We start from the raw sequence: 21,913 nt of genomic DNA, 5'->3' as shown, positions 1-21,913 counted from the left end.
GCTGTCAGGCATATCTTGGGGGATGGAACCAAAACCCCAAGCTGGGGCTCTGGGCACCCCTGGGCAGCTCATCCTGACCAGCGGCGGGCTGTCCGGCCAAGCGCCTCCATTCCTGCCCCGGGCCGGCCCCCTCCTCCAGCCCCCAGTCACTTTCCAGGCTCGGCCACACTTCGCATTTCCTACATTCCTTCTCACCGCTCAGACCCCTTCGGCCCGGCCCGGGGAGGCCGATGGCTGGGGTGGTGTGAGCCAAGCAAGAGGCACCAGGAAGGGGGTGCTCGGCGTGGGGGGAATGTCAGTGCAAGCGAGAAGCGATCGCGAGGGGAGGAAGGGGCTCCCCATCCTTCACATCCCCAACCCAGCGCCCCACTCTCCGCCGCCACACTTGCGTCTCCGACTGGCCCCCCAGTGCGCTTCCCCTTCCATTCGGCCCCTTTTCGGCGTCTTCCCCTCTCACCTCTCCCGTGACCCCTGCCCAGTCCCGCCGGGACCAGCCACCCTCGGTCGCGCCGCCCTGATCACGCCAGCTCCTCGGAGCCGCCCTGCCCTTTTCCCCAGGCCAGCTGGGATGCCCGGGTCCCCGACCTTCCCAGGATCGCCTCGACCTGAGCACCAGATGCACCCTCCCGCCCCCCTTGACCCGTCCTCCTCTGGGCCTGCAAGACCCTTATTCCCTTCAAAGCCCCTCCGGGAGACTGCATCTCTCCTGGTGCCCCAGCCGTGCATATCCCGGGGTCCCCCGGTCCTCACCTGAGTTCGCTCGAAGCTCTCCCGCTCGGCCGCTTCCATCCCCGTGCCCACCCCGCGCCGGCTCAGCACCTTGGGCAGGGGGTTGGGCACCTGCTTCATGGAGCTGGCCATCCGGTCCATGTCGCCGCGCAGAGCCGACTCAGGGGCCCTCGGCCGCCCCGGGATCCCCACGGCGCCGCCCGCCCCGCCCCGCCCCACCCGCTGGGATCCGGCGCTAACGGGACGGCCCCCGCCTCCCATTGGCTGCGAGCGCCGCTACTCTCCGGAGGCCCCGCCCCACCCAGAGGCTTCCCCGCCCGCCCCCGCCCCGCCGGAGCCCCTCGGCGCGCCCCGCCCGGCTGGGCCCTGGGGACCGCGAGGCGCGCCGTGACCGGCCCGGAGGCCCGTCCATCACCGGGGGCGGGGCCTGGGGCTGCCCTGACCTGCCCCCGCCGCCCGGCGCGCCGCTCTCCGCGCCCCCGCCCGCGTCCGCCCCCTCCCCACGCGCCGCGCTCTGGGGCTGCTGGGGGCGCTGCGCCGTCCCGGCGTGGTGGGCGGGGGTCACGCCGGCCGGGGCGGCGCGCCTCCCGCAGGGAGCCCGGGCCTGCCTGCGAATAGCCTGTTTACACTTTTCGTGCCGGGGATGAGAGAGCGCGGGGTGGACCGGCTCGGCGGTCGGAGCCCCGGGAAGCGCTGCGCCCAGGCCCGGCGCCCGGAGGCAGGGCCCGCGTCTGCCAGACCTGGCGGCCGTGGGGGGCTCCCCGACTTCCTCCCTCATCCTGGCCCTGCCCTGAATCCCTGCCCGTCCCCTTTGGAATCCTCGCAGAGCTGGGAGCGCTGGGCCGGGTCAGTGGGTACCTCCCGGCACCTTCTTTGCAAACCCCTCATCGTCTGGACCCCGCCAGAACGTATTCGTTAGCAGAAGGCCGTATAGACACTTGTTTATCCGCGGCTCTGGGCCAACCCTCCCTTCCTGCTCAGAAGTCAGCCGAGGTGCCGACAGGCGGAGGGAAGTGTGATCCTCAGCGGAGATGCTGAAGAAAGAAGTTTTCTATTCAATTTTGGTGTTAAAAAAATGTTTTGCAACTCAAAGAAAGGCATTAAAAAATTTTAAGAGCTTTTTGTAAAAATTCACACACTCAATAGAGAAATGAAACGGGTGGGCCTTTGCGGGCACTAGGGAGCCACCGAAGGCTTTTGCGCAGACCTGTGCTTTGCCGGGCTGGCCCTGTGTGGGCGGGATTGTGGGCAGACAGGGAGGGAGGGCACTAACGGGGAGACTCCAGCAGTAGCTGAGAGACCAGGAGGGGCTACCCGGGAGTGGAGAGGAGAAAGTTTCCTCCTGTGGGAGGTTGTGTGAGGAGGCGTGGACAAAGGGAATGCGGAGAGGGAGGAGGCAGTGATGGGGCCTGAATTTCTGGAGAGGAGGGATTGATTGACAATGTGATGGAAGGGAATTGCCCTGAGACTTCATTTGCATAGCAAGCACGCTGGTTTCACCGTTACTTAAATTGAGGGCCGCGTTGGGGAGTGTTTGGGGACCGTGATGGGTGTGTGAGTCGGAGCTGCAGCGGGAAAGGAATTGCACCCTGGAAGGGCTAATTGAATTGAAGAAGGAACTATGTGCAAAATTGTGACCTGGAATAAGGGGATCAGCCAGGGAGGGCAAAGCACCCAGGGATTAGAACAGTGGGAAGCTGTTACCAGCCCTAGACCTGAGGGGACACGGGGAGGGCGCTGTACCGGAGCCAGTCGGAGCTCTAGTCGTGAGAGGGGAGGCACCTGATAAGGGCTGTGGCCTTAAGTAGAAAACCAGTCCTTGGGAGAGCCTGATCGCTCTCCCGTTCTCTGATTTCCTACTAGTGCCTCCCATTGGCCAAACCCAGCGGGAAGGAGGGCAAGGAGGATGCGTGAGTCCTGCTCCCACCCCTCCTTCCAGGCACAGAGCCGAGTAGAGAAGAGTGGAGGCTGGACCTAGAGCGGCCAACGGAGGTTTCCAGCAAGGGCTACAAGGAAAACAAACGAGGTTCATCAGAATATTACCCCTGTGTGCCCATTTTTTGTCCGGCCCCCACCCCACGCTTTGGACCCAGCTTAAGAGTGATTTATGATCCTTTTCCCAGAGTTTATGGTTTCAATAAACACGGGCCCTTTAACCAGGGATTAAGGGATCAGCCTACTTCTTATTAGAATAAACCCGCCTAGGAATCAGGAATTCGTGGTTTGGAGACACCCTTTGGAGAAAGACTCAACGAATTACCTTCCTCTGTGAAACTCGGAAATAAATAAAAATAAGGATTTCCCACTTGCTGCAGCAGCAAAAATTCTTTGCCAAGGGCTGAGGGAAACTCTCCTCCAGGATGTAAACTACAGGACTCTACTCGCCTCCTTCAGCTGCCCGGCTTCCAGACATGGAATCCTGATCTCTGGGAAGCCGCAGTGGGATGTGTGCGATTGCCTGCCTCTCCGTAATGGTAAATATTCCTACACCACACCTAGTTTGGATCTGACTTTGCATCTGGTATGAGGATAGGTAAGCTGATCACACTATTTCTACAGGTTTCTGGAGGCCAGGTACACGTTTTAGTAGTTTTAATGAGATATAACAATATACACTGAACTGCATATATTTAAAGTATAAAATTTGATGAGTTTTGACATATATACACCCATGAACCCACCAAAAAATCAAGGTCATAAACATATTCATCACCCCCCAGGGGTTTCCTCTGCCCCTTTGTAATTCATCCTTTTCTCCTCCCAAATCCCTATGCTTAGACAACTTTTTTTTTTTTTTTTTGGTGAGGAAGATTGGCTCAGAGCTAACATCTGTGCCAGTCTCCCTCTATTTTGTATGTCGGTCACTGCTACAGCATGGCGTGATGAGTGGTGTAGGTCTGTGCCCAGGATCTGAACCCACAAAACTGGGCTGCCAAAGTGGAGCCTGCCGAACTTAACCATTATGCCACCCAGCCAGCCCCTGCTTAGGCAACTATTGATCTGCTTTCTGCCACTATAGGTTAGTTGCTTTTTCTAAAATTTTATATAAATGGACTCATACAGGATGTAATTCTCTTTGGTGTGGCTTTTTTCACTAATAGTTACTTTGAAATTTATGTATGTTGTTATATATATCAGTGGTTTGTTCCTTTTCATTGCTGAGTAGTATTCCAGTGTATGGATAGTCTCCAATTTGTTTATGCATTTATCCACCTGCTCATGGACATTTAGATTCTTTCTAGTTTTTGACTATTACCAAAAAATCCCTGCTATGAACAGTCACGTATAAGTCTTTCTATGAACATATGTTTTTGTTTCTCTTGGGTGAATACCTAGGACTGAATATCTGGGTTGTGTGGTAGATTAATGTTTAACTTTTCAGGAAATTGCCAAATTGTTTTCCAGAATGGTTGAGCTATTTTACATTCCTACCATCAGTGTACAAGAGTTCCATTTGTTTCACATCCTCGTCAACACTTGGTATAGTCAGTCTTTTTAATTTTAGCCATTCTAGTGAGTGTGTGGTTATATCTCATTGGTGTTTAAGTTTGCATTTCCCCAGTAACTAATGATGTTGAGTGTTTTTCAGATGTTTATTTGACATCTGTATATTCTCTTTGGTAAAGTGTTTACTTAAATCTTTTGCCCATTTATAAAAACATTTTATATTGAAGTAATATAGACTTATAGAAGAGTTGCAAGACAGTACAAAGAGTCTGCATATACCCTTCCCCTAGCTTCTTCTATAACCCATGTTAGCATCTTACACGACCAGGGCGCAATTTTTAAAACCAAGAAATTAACACTGGTACAGCACTATTAACTGCAGACTTTGAATTTCACCGTCTACTAATGTCTTTATTCTGTCCTAGGACCCAATCTAGCATTGTACGTGTCTTTCGTTGTCACGTTTTCTTAGTCTCCAATCTGTGACGTTCCTCAGTCTTTCCTCATCTTTTATGACATTGACACTTTTGAATAGTGCTGACCACATATTCTGTAGACAGTGCCTTAATTTGAGCTTACCTGATGTTTCTCTTGATTGGATTGATGTTATGAATTTCTGGAAAAAATACCTTCTCATCACATTCTCTATCAGGGGTGCATACTGTCGATGTGTCTTGTTACTGATGATGTTAAGTTCCATTCTTGGTTAAGGTGCTGTCTATCATGTTTCTCCACTATAACATTACTATTTTGCCATTTGTAATTAATAAAAGTTTGGGGCAGATACTTTGAGACTATGCAAATATCCTGTTTCTCCTTAAATTTTTTTGCCCATCTTTTAATTGGGTTGTTTGTCTTCTTATTGAACTCCTAAGTGAGTTTAGCAAAGCGGCGGGAGTCAGAGTCAGTATAAAAAATTTGATTGTATTTCTACACACCAGCAATTAACAATCAGAAATTGAAATTTAAAAAACAATGCCATTTACAATAGCATCAAAAATATGAAGTACTTGCGGATAAATTTGACAAAAGATGGAAAGACATATGCACTGAAAACTATAAAACATTGCTGACAGAAAGTGAAGATTTAAATAATAGAGAGATGTACCATGTTCATGATCTGAGACTCAATTTTGTTAAGATGCCAGTTCTCCCAAAATTGACCTATAGATTCAATGCAGTTCTGATCAAAATTCCGGCAAACTTTTTTTGTAGAAACTATTAAGATGATTCTAAAATTTACATGAAAAGAACATAGAACATCCAAAACAACTTTGAAGAAGAACACATTTCAAGTACTTTCATTATAAGATCAAGACTTATTCTGAAGCTACAGTAATCAAAGCAGTGTAGTATTGATGAAAAGGTGGATATGTCAATCAGTAGAACAGATTAGAGTCCAGAGACAGACCTGCGAATATATGGTCAATTGATTTTCCGCAATGGTGCAGGCAATGCAATGGAAGAAAGAAAATCTTTCAACAAACCCTGCTAGAACAATTGGATAACCATATGCCAAAAAAAAAAAAAAAAAAAAAAGAACCTCAATCCTTTCCTCACACCATATACGAAAATTAACTTAAAATGGGTCATAGACCTAAGTGTAAAAACTGATACTATAAAACTTATAAAAGAAAATAAGAGAAAATCTGGGTGACCTTGGGTTTGGCAACGAGTTCTCAAATACAACACCAAAGGCATGAAGCATAAAAGGGGGAAAAATCAATAAATAGGACTTCATCAAAATTAAAACTTTTGGTCTTCAAAAGAATGCTATGAAAATGAAAAGCAAGGCACGAAATTGGAAAGATATTTCCAAATCATTCATCCAACAAAGGACTTACATTTAGAATATACCAGGTATACATTTTTTAAAAAATTATTTTATTGAGGTCATACTGGTTTATAACATTGTGTAATGTGAGGTGTATATTATCATATATCAGTTTCCGTAAAGACTGCATCGTGCTCACCACCAGTAGTCTAGTTTTTATCTGTCACCATACATATGTGCCCCTTTACCCCTTTCTCCCACCCCGCACCCACTTCCCCTCTGGTAACTGCTAATCTATTTTCCATATCCATGTGTTTATCTTCTACACATGAGTGAAAGCATATGGTGTTTGTCTTTGTCTGGCTTCTTTCACTTAGCATAAGACCCTCAAGGTCCATCCATGTTGTTGTGAATGGGCTGATTTTTTCTTTTTTATGGCTGAGTAGTATTCCATTGTATATATATACCACGTCTTCTTTATCCAGTCATCAGTCAATGGGCAGTTGGGTTGCTTCCACGTCTTGGCTGTTGTGACTAATGCTGCAATGAACATAGGGGTGCATAAGTCTCTTTGAATTGTTGATTTCAAGTTATTTGCATAAATACCCGGTAGTGGGATAGCTGGGTTGTATGGTATTTCTATTTTTAATTTTTTCAGAAATCTCCGTATTGTTTTCCATAGTGGCTGCACCAGTTTGCATTCCCACCAGCAGTGTGTGAGGGTTCCCTTTTCTCCACATCCTCTCCAACGTTATTTTTTGTCTTGTTAGTGATAGCCATTCTGATGGGTGTGAGGTGATATCTCATTGTAGTTTTGATTTGCATTTCCCTAATAATTAGTGATGTTGAGCATCTTTTCATGTGCCTGTTGACCATCTGTATCTCTTCTTTGGAAAAATGTCTGTTCATATCCTCTGTGCATTTTTTGATTGGGTTGTTTATTTTTGTTGTTGTTGAGTTGTATGCATTCTTTATATATTTTGGAAGTTAACCACTTGTCAGATATACGATTTGCAAATATTTTCCCCCACTTGGTGGGTGGTCTTTTCATTTTGTTCCTGGTTTCCTTTGCCTTGCAGAAGCTTCTTAGTCTGATGTAGTCCTACGTGTTTATTTTTTCCTTGGTTTCCCCTGCCTGAGTAGACATGGTATTCAAAAAGGTGCTGCTAAGACTGATGTCAAAGGGTGCACTGCCTATATTTTCTTCTAGGAGTTTTATGGTTTCAGGTCTTACATTCAAGTCTTTAGTCCATTCTGAGTTAATTTTTGTGTGTGGTGTAAGATAATGGTCTACTTTAGTTCTTTTGCATGTGGCTGTCCAGTTTTCCCAACACCATTTATTGAAGAGACTTTACTTCTCCATTGTATGTTCTTGGCTCCTTTGTCAAAAATTAGCTGTCTATAGATGTGTGGTCTTATTTCTGGGCTTTCAATTCTGTTCCATTGATCTGTGAGTCTGTTTTTGTGCCGGTACCATGCTGTTTTGATTGCTAGAGCTTTGTAGTTTCTTCGAAGTCAAGTATGAAGTCTGATGCCTCCAGCTTTGTTCTTTTTTCTCAGGATTGGTTTGGCTATTCGGGGTCTTTTGTTGTTCCATACAAATTTTAGGGTTGTCCATCTATTTCCATGAAGAATGTCGTTGGGATTCTGATTGAGATTGCATTGAATCTGTAGATTGCTTTAGGTAATATAGACATTCTAACCATGTTTATTCTTCCAATCCGTGAGCATGGAATATCTTTCCATTTCTTTATGTCTTCTTCAGTTTCTTTCAATAATGTCTTATAGTTTTCAGAGTATACATCTTTCACCTCCTTGATTAAATTTATTCCTAGATATTTTATTCTTTTTGTTGTCATTGTAAATAGGATTGTATTCTTAACTTCTCTTTCTGCTATTTCGTCATTAAAGTATAGAAATGCAACTGATTTTTTTTTCAAAGATTTTATTTTTTTCCTTTTTCTCCCCAAAGCCCCCCCGGTACATAGTTGTATATTCTTCGTTGTGGGTCCTTCTAGTTGTGGCATGTGGGACGCTGCCTCAGCGTGGTTTGATGAGCAGTGCCATGTCCGCGCCCAGGATTCGAACCAACGAAACACTGGGCTGCCTGCAGTGGAGCGCGCGAACTTAACCACTCGGCCACGGGGCCAGCCCCAAAATGCAACTGATTTTTGTAGATTGATTTTGTACCCTGAAACTTTGCTGTAGTTGTTGATTATTTCTAATAGTTTTATGATGGATTCTTTAGAATTTTCTATATATAGAATCATGTCATCCACAGACAGCAAGAATTTTACTTCTTCCTTTCCAATTTGGATACCTTTTATTTCTTTCTCTTGCCTAATTGCTCTGGACAAAACCTCCAGTACTATGTTGAATAAGAGTGGTATGGGGCCGGCCCGATGGCACAGTGGTTAAGTTCGCATGTTATGCTTCTCGGCAGCCCGGGGTTCACCAGTTCAGACACTGGGTGCAGACATGGCACTGCTTGGCAAAAGCTGTGCTGTGGTAGGCGTCCCACGTATAAAGTAGAGGAAGATGGGCATGGATGTTAGCTCAGGGCCAGTCTTCCTCAGAAAAAAGAGGAGGATTGGCAGTAGTTAGCTCAGGGCTAATCTTGCTCAAAAAAAAAAAAAAAAAGACTAGTGAGAGCGGGCACACTTGTCTTGTTCCTGTTCTCCGAGGGATGGTGTCAGTTTTTCCCCATTGAGTATGATGTTAGCTGTGGCTTTGTCATATATGGCCTTTATTATGTTGAAGTACTTTCCTTCTATACCCATTTTATTGAGAGTTTTTATCATAAATGGATGTTGGATCTTGTCAAATGCTTTCTCTGCATCTATTGAGGTCATCATGTGGTTTTTATTCCTCATTTTGTTAATGAGGTGTATCACATTGATTGATTTGTGGATGTTGAACTATGCCCATGTCCCTGGTATAAATCCCACTTGATCATGGTGTATGATCCTTTTAATGTATTGCTGTATTAGATTTGACTCTCTCTCTCTCTCTCTCTCTATATATATATATATATATTTTTTTTTTTGGTGAGGAAGATTGGCCCTGAGCTAACATGCATGTCCATCTTCCTCTGTTTTATATGTAGGAGGCCACCACAGTATGTCTTGATGAGTGGTGTATAGGTCCGTGCCCAGGATCCAAACCTGCGAACCCAGGCCGCTGAAGCAGAGCGTGCAAACCTAACCACTATGCCACCAGCCTGGCCCCAATGGTTTGCTATTATTTGTCAAGGATTTTTGCATCTATGTTCATTGGCAATATTGGCCTGTAATTTTCCTTCTTTGTGTTGTCCGTGTCTGGTTTTGGTATCAGGGTAATGTTGGCCTCATAGAATGAGTTAGGAAGTCTTCCATCTTCTTCAATTTTTTTTGCAATAGTTTGAGAAGGATAGGTATTAATTCTTTGAATGTTTGGTAGAATTCTCCAGAGAAGCCATCTGGCCTGGATTTTTGTTTTTTGGGAGGGTTTTGATTACTGTTTCTATCTCTACTTGTGATTGGTCTATTCAGATTCTCTATTTCTTATTGATTCAGTTTTGGGATGTTGTATGAGTCTAATAATTTACCCATTTCTTCTAGGTTATCTAGTTTGTTAGCATATAGTTTTTCATAGTATTTCTCTTATAATTCTTTGTATTTCTGTGATATCCATTGTAATTTCTCCTCTTTTTTCTTTTTTGCTGAGGAAGATTTTCCCTGAGCTAACATCTGTTGCCAGTCTTCCTCCACTTTGCATGTGGGTTGCTGCCACAGCATCACTGCCGACTAGTAATGTAGGTCTGTGCCCAGGAACTGAACCCAGGCCACTGAAGCAGAGTGTGCTGAATTCACCCAAGACCCACAGGGTCTGCTACACCTCTTTCATTTTCAATCTTATTTATTTGCACATTCTCTCTTTTTTTCTTAGTCAGTCTGGCTGATGGTTTTTCAGTTTTGTTTATTTGCTCAAAGAATCAGCTCTTAATTTCATCGATCCTTTCTATTGTTTTTTTTAATGTCTATTTCATTTATTTCTGCTCTAATTTTTATTATTTCCTTCCTTCTGCTGACTTTGGGTTTTGTTCTTTTTCTAGTTCTGTTAGGTGTAGTTTAAGAATCCCTACTTGTTTCTTGTTGGTTGAGGTAGGCCTGTATTATTATAAATTTCCCTCTTAGTACCACTTTTACTGCATCTCATAAGAGTTAGTATGTCGTGTTTTCATTTTAGTTTGTCTCCAGGTATTTTTTGATTTCTCTTTTGATTTCTTCATTGATCCAATCAGTAACACCGTGATCAGTAGCATGTTATTTGATCTCCACATATTTGTGACTTTCCATGCTTTTTTCTTGTAGTTGATTTCTAGTTTCATAGCATTGTGATATGAAAAGATATTTGATATGATTTCAATCTTCTTAAATTTATTGAGGCTTATCTTGTTTTCCAACATATGGTCTGTCTTTGAGAATGTTCCATGTGCACTTGAGAAGAATGTGTATTCTGTTGTTGTTGGATGGAACGTTCTATATATATCTATTAAAGTCCATTTGGTCTAGTGTTTCATTTAAGGCCACTGTTTCCTTGTTGACATTCTATCTGGCGATCTATCCATTGATCTAAGTGGGGTGTTGAGCTCCCCTACTGTTATTGTGTTGCTGTCAATTTCTCCCTTTAGGTCTGTTAGTGGTTGCTTTATGTACTTTGGTGCTCCTGTTTTAGATGAATATATATTCATAAGCGTTATGTCGTTTTGGTGAAATGTCCCTTTTATCATTATATACTGCCCCTCTTTGTCTCTCATTGTCCTTTTTATCTTGAAGTCTGCTTTGTCTGACATAAGTATGGCAACACTTGCTTTCTTTTGCTTGACTATTTCTTGGAGTATTGTCTTCCATCCCTTCACTCTGAGCCTGTGTTTGTCTTTAGAGCTGAGATGTGTTTCCTGGAGACAGCATATTGTTGGGTCTTGTTTTTCAATCCATCCAGGCACTCTGTGTCTTTAGATTGGAGAATTCAATCCATTTATATTTAGAGTGATTATTGATATAACAGGGCTTAATAGTGCCATTTTACCTCTTGTTTTCTGGTTGTTTTATATTTCTATTGTTTCTTTTCCCTTCTATTTCTGACTGCCATTTCAGTTTGGTGATTTTCTATGATGGTTTTCTCAGTTTTCTCTTTATTTATGACTTGTGGCTCTGCTCTGATTTTTTGTTTAGTGGTTACCATGAGGTTTGTATAAAAGATCTCATAGATGAGATAGTCCATTTTCTGATAGCCTCTTGTCTCCATTAGCCTAAGCAGGTTCCATCCCTCTCCTGTTCCCCTTCTAAGATATTGTCACAAATTATTCTGTTTTGTGTTGTGAGTTTGTGATTAAAGTGAAGTGTTTATAGTTATTTTTGCTGCTTTCCTTCTCTTTATCTTTTATGTTATAATAGTTTCCTAACCTATTCTGAGGTAGAATTGTAATTTTCTCATTTTGTCTATTTGTCTCCTTGCTCAAAGCTTTGTAAAACTTTGGTTTTTTGTTTCAGGGAGGAGTTCGTTCTTTCTTGTAAGGTGGGTCAAATGGTAATGAACTCCCTCAGCTTTTGTTTGTCTGGGAAAACTTTTATTTCTCTGTCATATCTGAAGGATAGTTTAACTGGATAGAGTATTCTTGGCTGAAATTTTTTGTTTTTCAGTACTTTGAACATAACATTCCATTCTCTCCTCACCTGTAAGGTTTCTGCTGAGAAATCCACTGAAAGCCTGATAGGGGTTCCTTTGTAGGTTATTTTCTTCTTTTTCTCTTTATCATTGACTTTTGCCAGTTTTAATATATGCCTTGGAGAAGGTCTTTTTGCATTGATGTAATTAGGAGTTCTATTGGCTTCATGTACTTGTAAGTCCAGTTCTTTCCCCAGGCTTGGGAAGTTCTCAGCTATTATTTCTTTGAACAAGCTCTCTGCTCCTTTCTCCTCTTCTCCTTCTTAGATACCTATAATCCTTATGTTGCTTTTCCTAATTGAGTCAGATATTTCTTGACTCAATGAAGAATTTCTTCATTTTTAAAAAATCTTAGTTCTCTCCTCTCCTCCATCTGAAGCATTTCTATATTTCTATCCTCTGAGTCACTAATTCTGTCCTCCATAACATCTGCTGTATCTTATATGGTTTCTAGATTATTTTTTTATCTCATTAATTGTGCTCTTCACATCCAGAATTTCTGTTTGGTTTTTTTTAGAGCTTCAGTCTCTTTGATGAAGTGTTCCTTCTCCTCATTAATTTTATTCCTGAGCTCACCGAACTGTCTTTCTGAGTTTTCTTGTAACTTGTTGAGTTTCTTTATGACAACTATTTTGAATTCTCTGTCATTTAGATTGCAAACTTCTGTGACTTCTGGACTGGTTTCTGGAGACTTGTCATTTTTGTTTTCCTCTGAAGTGTTACTATAGCTCTTCATGGTGTTTGATAAATTGATCCTTTGCTGATGCATCTGTGGTAGTATCAAGTCACAGATTCCACCTGCAACCACTGGGGTGGGGGCAGAAGCTGTATTTTCTAATTGCACTCTGTCTGCTGGTAGTTGTGCCAGTAGAGCCACTTGGCATTTGCGTGGGCTGGCCACAGCCTCTTGGCAGGTTGTGCTCATGTGAGTAGGGCCTCTGCACTTGGTGAGCAGTTTGCAGACCACAGGCGGGGTGTCTGTGCTCTGCCAGCAGGTCACTCTCATGCTGGGCCACTGTGCTCAGCAAGGGACCAACTGAGCTGCTGCACCAGGAGGAAGGGGTGCTTTCTCTTGTGTTGGTCAGTGCTGCACTCATGGGCAGTTCAACTGAGCTGCAGTACTAGGCTGGAGGGGCGCCTGTGTGAGGGCTGAGTTGCCACCACTCAGTGGGGAGTGTTACCACAGGCAGGGCCATGATGGCATGGTGAGCACTTCTGCAGACCAAGATACAACTCTCAAAGCACTCACACATGGGCCAGGCTGCCCCTACCCCCACTTACAGTCATGCCTGGCCAGCCACTGTGGGAGGATCTGCAAAATGGCTCACTGACACTGGGGAGGAGGAGGAGTGCAGTCACCTCATTCCATTGCTTCTCAGGGATCCAGTCCACCCACCTTCAGATGTATGGCTGCATGGATCTCTCAGGCATCCTGTTGTGCTGTGTAGGGAATCCTCTGCTGGTTAATGGATGTCCGTTTAGTTGTGACTTAGAGGGGAGAGACAAAGGGAACAACTCACTCTGCCATGAAGCTAATGTCATTCCCCCAGGTATACATTTTTAAAGTTTTCTTGGTTTGGGTTTTGGATTGTCCACAGAGATCAGGATGATTTTGGTACAAGAGCACCACATAGAGGACCACAAAGGGGATTTACAGGGACAGGGATCTGCGTCTGAGCCTCTGCTCCACTGAATTTTCATTGCAGTTTCTTGGGCAAGTTACTTAATGCTCTGAGGCTCTTACCCAACCATAAAGCAGGAAGATAGTAATGCAAGCTTTCATCCATTCAGCATACATTGCTGAGTGCCAACTCTGGAGGAAGCACAATCCTACTCAGGCTATAAGTTTACTGCTTGGTCGTGGATGCATGTCCTACACAAGGAGGCAAGTGCTAGAGTAGAGGAATGAGAGCGGCATGTTTCTCCAGATATTTGGGGGATTAAAGAAGAATAGGATCCCATTCATGCAAAATTCTCTCTCTATATGTGTACATGAATACAGAATAAAAAAAGGATAGAGTTAGGTCTATATTTATTGAATCATAGGGATGTCCATGATAAATTGTCAAGTGGAAAAGCAGGAAGATGCAAAGTAGTGTGTATAGAATGATTCTACTTTGGTAAAAACCAGCCAACAAACTTCCCATATAGCTGTATAGATGCTTTCGTGTGTGAATGAACACAGAAAAGGGGGTGAAAGGATATAATCTAGGCTCCACAGGGTAGAGGTAGGGTTATATAGAGAGGGAGATTATTGCTTCCGTATATCTGTTAATTGAAAAAATGAAAGTAAGAAAGTTTAAACATAATAGTTGATAAACACAGAAACAACAAAAACACACCCCAAGAAGAGGTTTGCGTGTTGGTTAAGACACACTCTTAGCTTATTACTAGCTGGTGCATGGTGTGAGCTCTAAGACTGAAAGCTTCCCTTTAGTTATGTAGGAATGACTGATTTGTAAATAAAGGCTTTGCCAGGTCCTGAAATGTTCATGCCAGTACTCAAACTGTTAAGAGTGTGCGTGGGGCAGGGGGGAGTCACAACAGATCGGAAAGAAGGGTGGTGACCAGTAAGGGGCAGCAGACCCCACCAGGCTCTAGATCCTGGTAAGTGCTCCACACCTCACCAGGGCAGATAAGCTGGAATGGAGTGCCTCTCCTGGTTGAATCAGGAGCTAAGGCAGAACCTGAAACAGGAACCAGGGGCCGTGTCAAGTCAGGAGCCAGGGAGACAGGAACTAAGCCAAAATGGGAAGCCAAGCCAAAGCCAGATAGGCAGCCTGCAGGCCAGGAGTGGGCAGACAGCATTGAACTGACCCCAGTGATGGACCAGGGTCGAGTATCTGCAGGGTAAGCTGGTCTCATCCTGCACTAGCTAAATAATGCCATCGACCAAGATGAGGAATACTTTGAGGGAAAGGTAAGTTCATTTGTGGACACACCAAGGATCTCATGCCACACAGAGATGTCCATCAGGCTATGGGAACATCACGGGGGCTGTCAGAGCTGTGATGTAAGTTGAGTGTCACCCTCCCACAGATGGCAGGAGAAGCTGTGGGCCTGGATGAGAGAAGAGAGGAGGATCAAGACAGAAACTTGGAGCAAGCCACACACTGGGAGAAAACATTTGCAAAACATTTATCCAACAAAAGACGTGTATTTAGAATATACCAAGCATACATTTTTAAAGTTTACCTGGTTGTAAATTATTCACACAAGTCAGGATGACTAAGGAACAAGAGGACAGCGTAGGACACCAAGTCCAGGATTTGCAATGACAGGGATCTGGGCCTGAGCTTCAGCCCCACTGTGTTTAGTGATCACTCGGGCAAGTGATAAGAAGCATCCACAAGAAATGGTCAAGGAAAAGAAGCTAACGGAGACTGAGGAGATGAGGTAGAGACTGGGGAAATGAAGAATGAGAGCTAGAAGGGAGGCCAGCAGATTGCAATGTCGTGGAGCCCAGGCAGGAGAGCATTGCAAGGAAAAGGGTGGCTTTCTTTTTGAGAGTCAAAGAATGGAGAGAGGTCAGGGAAGGACGACTGGGGATGAGACCTAGAAAGAGGAAGTGTATGCCTCTGACAGAGCAGTTGAAATAAATGTATGGAGGCTGCAAAGCTCAGGTGTCCCCAAGGTTTGATGATTCGCTAGGACTCAGGGAACTCACTGCGAGCTGTTGTATTCATGTCACAGTTTATTACAGCAAAAGCATAAAGGATACAGATTAAAATCTGCCAAGAGAAGAGTCCCAGAGGGTTCCACACAAAGAGCTCTCAGTCACCCCCTCCTGGTGAAGTCACAGACAGCGCTAACTTCTCCCAGCATTGACAGGTGACAACATGCCAACCAGGGAAGCTCCCCCAAGCCTGTGTGCAGAGTTTTATTGAGGCTTCATCACATAGACATGGTGGCCATGTGTGTGGCTGACCTTTAGTCTCCAGCCCCTCCAAAGGTCAAGGGGATACTGCGTGGCCCAAAGCCTCCGTGAGAAATCACATTGTCAGATTATCCAGTGTGGCCAGGCCCCCAGGTAAACAAAGACCCTCTTATCAGGCAGGTCATTCCAAGGGCTTCGAGATCTCCCAGGAGCTGAAGGCAAAGGCCAGACCTCTCTTTGGGCGAGGTCAATTCTTTACTACATAGATGCTGGATTGCATTGAGTTGAGAAGCGAATTAAATATGAGCCGGGGAAGTAGTCGCTGTGGCACTATTCCAAAACATGTTCCAGGAAAAACAAAGGTAAAGGGCTCCATGGAAAAACGGGGAGGAGCAGATAAATGGAAAGATAAGGAGGGGCTGCCGGGCTGCAGGATTCAGGGACAGTGCAGAGATAGTCCAGGACCATGAGAGAGACGATGGGCTGGAAGAATCTTGATTGTGTCCAGAGAGGACTGAGTTTGGGAGAGGAATTCTACAGCGAGGGTGAGGCTCCCCGTCTGGTGGTAAGATTCTGAAGTGGGACAGGGTGTCTCTTCCTAGAGAGGTAGAAGCAAGGAATTGAGTGGTGGGAGTTGATAGGGCTGTGAGAGGCCAGAGCAAAATTAGAAGCAAAGTTGCCTGAAGGGAGAAATCTGTGAACAGGGGTGTGGCAGGGTACTATTTTGAGAGACGTCCCTGAGGTCCTCCCTAAGGATTCCCTTTCCCTCTGCCCCTTACCCAGTGGCGTTTACTGCCTCAGGGGATGAGATATACTGCAGAAAAGCAGAAGAAATGCTGTGGGGTTACAGAAGCCTAGGGTTTGGGTTTCAAAAGCCTGGAAGGGCACAGCTACGCCGTAAACAATGGATTGGGAAGAAGGGCAGAAGGGTCAAGCTATGCCATTCCCAGACCAGAGAAAGTTCTCTGACCAGGGGTCTGGGGAGAGCCAGGAGGCGTGCAGATTGCTTAGACAATGGTCTGGTTCTTGCAAATGGGCTCTTTATCCTGGCTGCCCAGGCTGAGTCCTGGGGTTGGAGGGGCTTCTAATGCAAACCACAGAGAGTTCTGGAGAATCTGGTGGAGAGGGAATCCACATTCTCCTTTTCCTGGGTGGGTCCCAGTGCAGCATGAAGGTCCTGGAGACCCCCTGAGCTGGCAGGGAGAGACCCGAGAGAGCCCCCGGAGCCCCATGTGCTCCAGCTTGGTGCAGGGAGCCCCTGAAGATTTCCCGTGAACCCAAGAGCTGTGGGCTGTGGCCCAGGGAGCTGGCAGACCCGGAAAGGTGGACATGGAATGAACTGAAGGGACCAGGCTCTGAGGGCAGGGAGGCCACAAGGACTTCTCAGGGGTGTCAGTGTGGATGGACCATGACAATCAAGGGCCTAATGTCCCCCCCCCCCCAGCCCCAATTCCTTGGCACTGTAAGCGCCCCCTGGAGAAAGTCACCAAGAGGCCCTGAACTGCTGGAGATGAGCTCTGCCCTCTGGAAGGCCAGGAGCTCAAAGGAGAACTCCAGCTCAGTTATGGAAAAACAAAGCACGTTTCTTATACATCTGACTGCGAACTGTCTAGTCTGGATACCTAAGACTTATCGATCTGCGAAGGACTGATTTCTGTTGCAGTGTTCGGACCAAACTGCCATTAGTGTTGGCCCAGGATTCCGTTTTTCAATGCCCTATCAGTTTTTCTTTCTTTCTTTTTAATTTGCAAAAGGATTTTTAAAATTAGGGTGTAATTGACATGAAACATTATATTAGTTTCAGATGTACAACATAATGATATTCGTATATATTGTGAAATGATCACCACAGTAAGTCTGGTTAACACCCATCACCATACATAGTTAGAATTTTTTTCTTGTGATGAGAGCTTTTAAGACTTACTCTCTTAGCAACTTTCAAATATGCAAGACAGCATTAACTATAGTCGCTGTGCTGTACATTACAGCCTCATAACTTATTTATTTTATGACGGGAAGTTTATACCTTTTGATTCCCTTCACCCATTTTGTTCCCCCCCCACTTCTACCCTCTGCCTCGGGCAACCACCAATCTGTTCTTTGTGTCTACGAGCTGGGGTGTTTGTGGGTTTTTTATGGATTTCATGTATAAGTGAGATCATATGGTATTTGTCTTTCTTTGTCTAACTTTATTTCACTTAGCATAATGCCCTCAAGGTCCATACATGTTGTTGCAAATGGCAAAATTTCATTCTTTTTTGTGGCTGAATAATATTCCATTGAATACATATACCACATTTTTCTTTAGCCATTCATCCATCGATGGACACTTAGGTGGTTTCCATATCTTGGCTATTTTAAATAATGCCACGATGAACGTGGAGGTGCATATATCTTTTCAAGTTAGTGTTTTCATTTTCTTTAGATAAATACCCAGAAGAGGAATTACTGGATCATATGGTAGTTCTATTTTTTTTTTAATTTTTTTTTTGCTGAGGAAGATTTGCCTTGAGCTAACATCTGTTGCCAATCTCCTCTTTTTGCTGAGGAAGTTTTGCTCTGAGCTAACATCTGTTGCCAATCTTCCTCTTTTTGCATGTGAGCCGCCACCACAGTATGGTCAATGACAAGTGGTGTAGGTCCATGCCTGGGAACCAAACCTGGGCCACTGAAGCAGAGCGTGCTGAACTTAACCACTAGGCCACCGGGGCTGGCCCGGGTAGCTGTATTTTTGATTTTTGAGGAAGCTCCATGCTGTTTCCCATAGTGGCTGCATCAATTTACATTCCCACAACAGTGCACAAGGGTTCCCTTTTCTCCACATCCTCACCAACACTTGTTATTTCTTGTCTTTTTGATGATAGCCATTCCAACAGGTGTGAAGCAATATCTCACTGTGGTTTCGATTTGCATTTCCCTGATGATTAGCGATGTTGAGCAGCTTTTCATGTGCCCGTTGGCCATCTGTATGTCTTCTTTGGAAAAATGTCTATTTGGATCCTCTGTCTATTTTTCACTCAGATTGTTTGGAGTTTTTTGCTATTGAGTGGTATGAGTTCTTTGTTTTGGATGTTAACCCGTTATCAGATATATGATTTACAAATATTTTCTCTCACGTAGTAGTTGCCTTTTCACTTTGTTGATGGCTTTCCTTTGCTGTGCGGAAGCATTTTAGTTTGATGTGGTCCCACTCATTTATTTTTGCTCTTTGTTGCCTTTGCTTTTGGTGTCAAATCCAAACACTCACCACCAACAGTGGTCAGGGAGCTGACTGCCTATGTTTTCTCCTAGGACTTTTATGGTTCAGGTCTTACATTCAATTCTTTCATCCATTTTGAGTTAATTTTTGTCTTTGGTGCAAGATAGTTTTGATGTAGGAGAGGCCAGTTTTCCCAACACCATTTATTGAAGAGACTGTCTTTTCCCCATTGTATATTCTTGGCTTCTTTGTTGTAAATTGACCACATATGCATGGATTTATTTCTAGGCTGTCTCTTCTGTTCCATTGATCTATGTGTCTGTTTTTGATACCTACCATACTGTTTTGATTAATATATCTTTGTAATATAGTTTGAAATAAGGGAGCATGATGCCTCCAGCTTTGTTCTGCTTTCTCAAGATTACTTTGATTATTCAAGGTCTTTTGTGGTTCCATAAAAATCTTAGGATTGTTTGTTCTATTTCTGTGAAAAATGCCATTGGAATTTTGATAGAGATTGCGTTGAATCTGTAGATTGCTTTGGGTAGTGTGGATAAGTTTGCTTGATGATGAGGAAACACAGACTTTCTTGAATAATACTTTTTCTCTGTAGTTTCTAGCTGTCTCTAACCAATGAAACAGGTTGCTAAGATCATTTTCGGGAAGGATGGTAGGAGCCAGCCAGACTCCCGCAGCAGAGAGCAAGAGAGGGTGGAGGCCCTGTGAGTGGGGTGTGGGGCTTCTGTAGGCAGCAGGAGACTGCCCCATAGTGGGTGGCAGGGCATATGGGAAAGAGGGCCAAAGGCAATCTGAGTTCTCAATTCCGCCTCATGATGAAGCAAGGTCCCCTAAAAAACCCATTTCCTTGAAAGACCCTTTGTCCTTCCCAGGGCCACATCTGTGTCTTCCTGAACATGCAACAGGGCCTAGGAATGGGCTATTATGAGCTGAATTATGGACCCTCAAATTCATATGTTGAAGTCCTAACCCCAAGTCCTTCAGAATGTGGCTGTATTTGGAGATAGTGTCTTTGGAGCGGTAATTAAGTTAAATGAGGTCATTAGAATGGGCCCTAATCCACTATGACAGGTGTCCTTATAAGAAGAGGAGATTAGGACACAGACACACAGAAGGAAGACCATGTGAGGACACAGGGAGAGGGGGACCATCCCCCAGCCAAGGACAGATGTCCCAGAAGGAACCAGCCCTGCTGACACCTTGATCTCGGACTTCCAGCCTCCAGAATCGTGAGAAAGTAAGTTTCTGTTGCTTAAGCCACCTGGTCTGTGGCGCTTTGTCGTGGCAGCCCAAGCACACTGAGACGCTTCCCACCCACAACCTTAACCCTGTCCCTCTAATGCGAGGCTCTCACCTCCTCTTCCGGGACTTACACACCTCTGTAAATATACTCAGTTGAGAAACACAGGAGAGCAGAACTTTGCTTGTATTTCCATCTTGCCACTTGTCCTGTGTCTCCAGTCCCATCTCCCATTCATTCACTGAATGTCTCTGGCTGATTTTGTGCGGGGCACAAGGACGTTACAGGCAAAGGAACGGACGTGGTCCCCGCCTACGTGGAGATTTGAGTCTGGTGACAAGACATTGTTAGCCTGACACATAATACCATAGACACACAAATGCCATGGATTCAAAAACAGGGTGAATCGCTTGAAGCAGAAAGGTGTAGAGGGAGGAGCAAGAGCTTTGGAGTCAGACACAGCTGGGTTCTAACCTTCCATTCTTGCCTGTTTTTCATCAGTTACATATTTAATGACCAATTACTATCCGTGTCCAGAGACATAGAACATATACGGTCCACAGAGGATACCATCCTTCCCCTTAAGTACTAGTCAGAAAATGTTCTTAGGATCTGGCACATAACTTATAACTGTGTCAGTTTCCAGTGATGAAGAAATACTGGCCGAGTGCCTACAATCTGTTGGTCTGCAGTGGGTCCAGATATGAATGAGACAAGCAACGGTATCATAGAGCTTTGGTGGCAAAAAAATAATAATAGTAATTCTGGCTAATTCAAACACAAGGGAATTTATAGGAAGACTATCTGGCAGGACTAGTTACACAATTTGGAGAGGCTGGTGCAAAATGCAAATACAGGGCCACTTGTTCAGAAAGGATTATGAATTTCAAGACAACAACAGCAGAGCATTAAACCAAATGTGGGAACCTTCCAAGTGCAAGATGTTGTGCAACTGCCCACATAGGTCACACGTCCGTGAAGCAACGCCAGCCCTGCAGTTAGAGCAGAACAGGCAGGAGAATTAGGCTTGTAAATGAGGGAACCGTGGCAACTCCCAAGGACTCATACAGTGATTTTAAAATATGTTCACAAAATCTTTAATACTCCTCCATTCAAGGGGTGGAGCCTAGTTTTCCTCTCCTTGAAAGTGGGCTGGACATAGTGACTCGCTTCTAATGTAGAGAACAAAGTAGAAGTGACAGTCTGTGACTTCAGAGACCAGGTCATAAAAGACACTGCAGCTCGTTTGGAGGAGGATCAGCTGCCATGTCATGAGGACCCTCAAGCAGCCTAGGGAGAGGCCCACATGGAAGGAACTCAGGAACCCTGCCATCAGCCACGTATGTGACTGAGTCATCATGGGAGCTGATCCTGCAGCCACAGTCAAGCCTTCAGATGACTGCAGCTCCTGCCGGCCCACTGAATGAAACCACATGAGAAACCCTAAGCTGCTAACACCTGGCTAAGCTATTCCCAAACTCCTGACTGTGGGATAATAAATGTTTATTGTTTCAGTCACTACGTTTTGGGGCAATTTGTTACACAGCAGTAGATAACCAATACAGCGCAGAAGCTGGAGTCACAGGAAATGTCTTGTAATAGAAACTGTTGGGTGGATCCATCCATTCCTTCTTCAGCCTTCACTCACTTGCTCAAGATTCAAAACCTTTGGAGAGAGTATCTGAGCTTAGGTCAGGCTGAGGAGGACAGTGAGAGGAAGGGTGGCGTCCCTTCGGCAGTTTTCTGTTTGAATGGGCAGGCACTTGGGTTTCCCCTTCCTCCACGGCTGTCCCTACTGAGAGAGGAACGAGGAAAGAGCCCAGGTTCAACAGGAGTCTGCTACTTCTGCTTAGGGCACTCAAATTCTTAACACAGGAAAGAGGAACTCACAAGAAAGGTGGCCAGTGAGGGTCAGAGGAG

General features: G+C 44.9%; 1 protein-coding gene across 2 annotated transcripts in view; it reads right to left on the bottom strand.

The window, feature by feature from the left end:
* The window catches only part of HIP1 (huntingtin interacting protein 1), a 146,764-nt gene extending 145,829 nt beyond the window's left edge, over positions 1–935 (bottom strand). Inside the window, exon 1 of one of the 2 annotated variants that reach the window (XM_014850434.3) lies at positions 751–935. In XM_014850434.3, coding sequence (XP_014705920.2) covers positions 751–870 — 120 coding nt within the window. In that variant the 5' untranslated portion in view covers positions 871–935. The remainder of the gene's footprint in view (positions 1–750) is intronic. The other variant, XM_044746602.2, reaches the window with a different exon arrangement.
* Between the last annotated feature and the right edge of the window lie 20,978 nt (positions 936–21,913).

Source organism: Equus asinus, chromosome 14 (assembly GCF_041296235.1).
Source record: "Equus asinus isolate D_3611 breed Donkey chromosome 14, EquAss-T2T_v2, whole genome shotgun sequence".
Taxonomy (NCBI): Eukaryota; Metazoa; Chordata; class Mammalia; order Perissodactyla; family Equidae; genus Equus; species Equus asinus.
The sequence above is the reverse complement of the archived record's forward strand: the minus strand, read 5'-3'. Positions and strand labels throughout refer to the sequence as shown.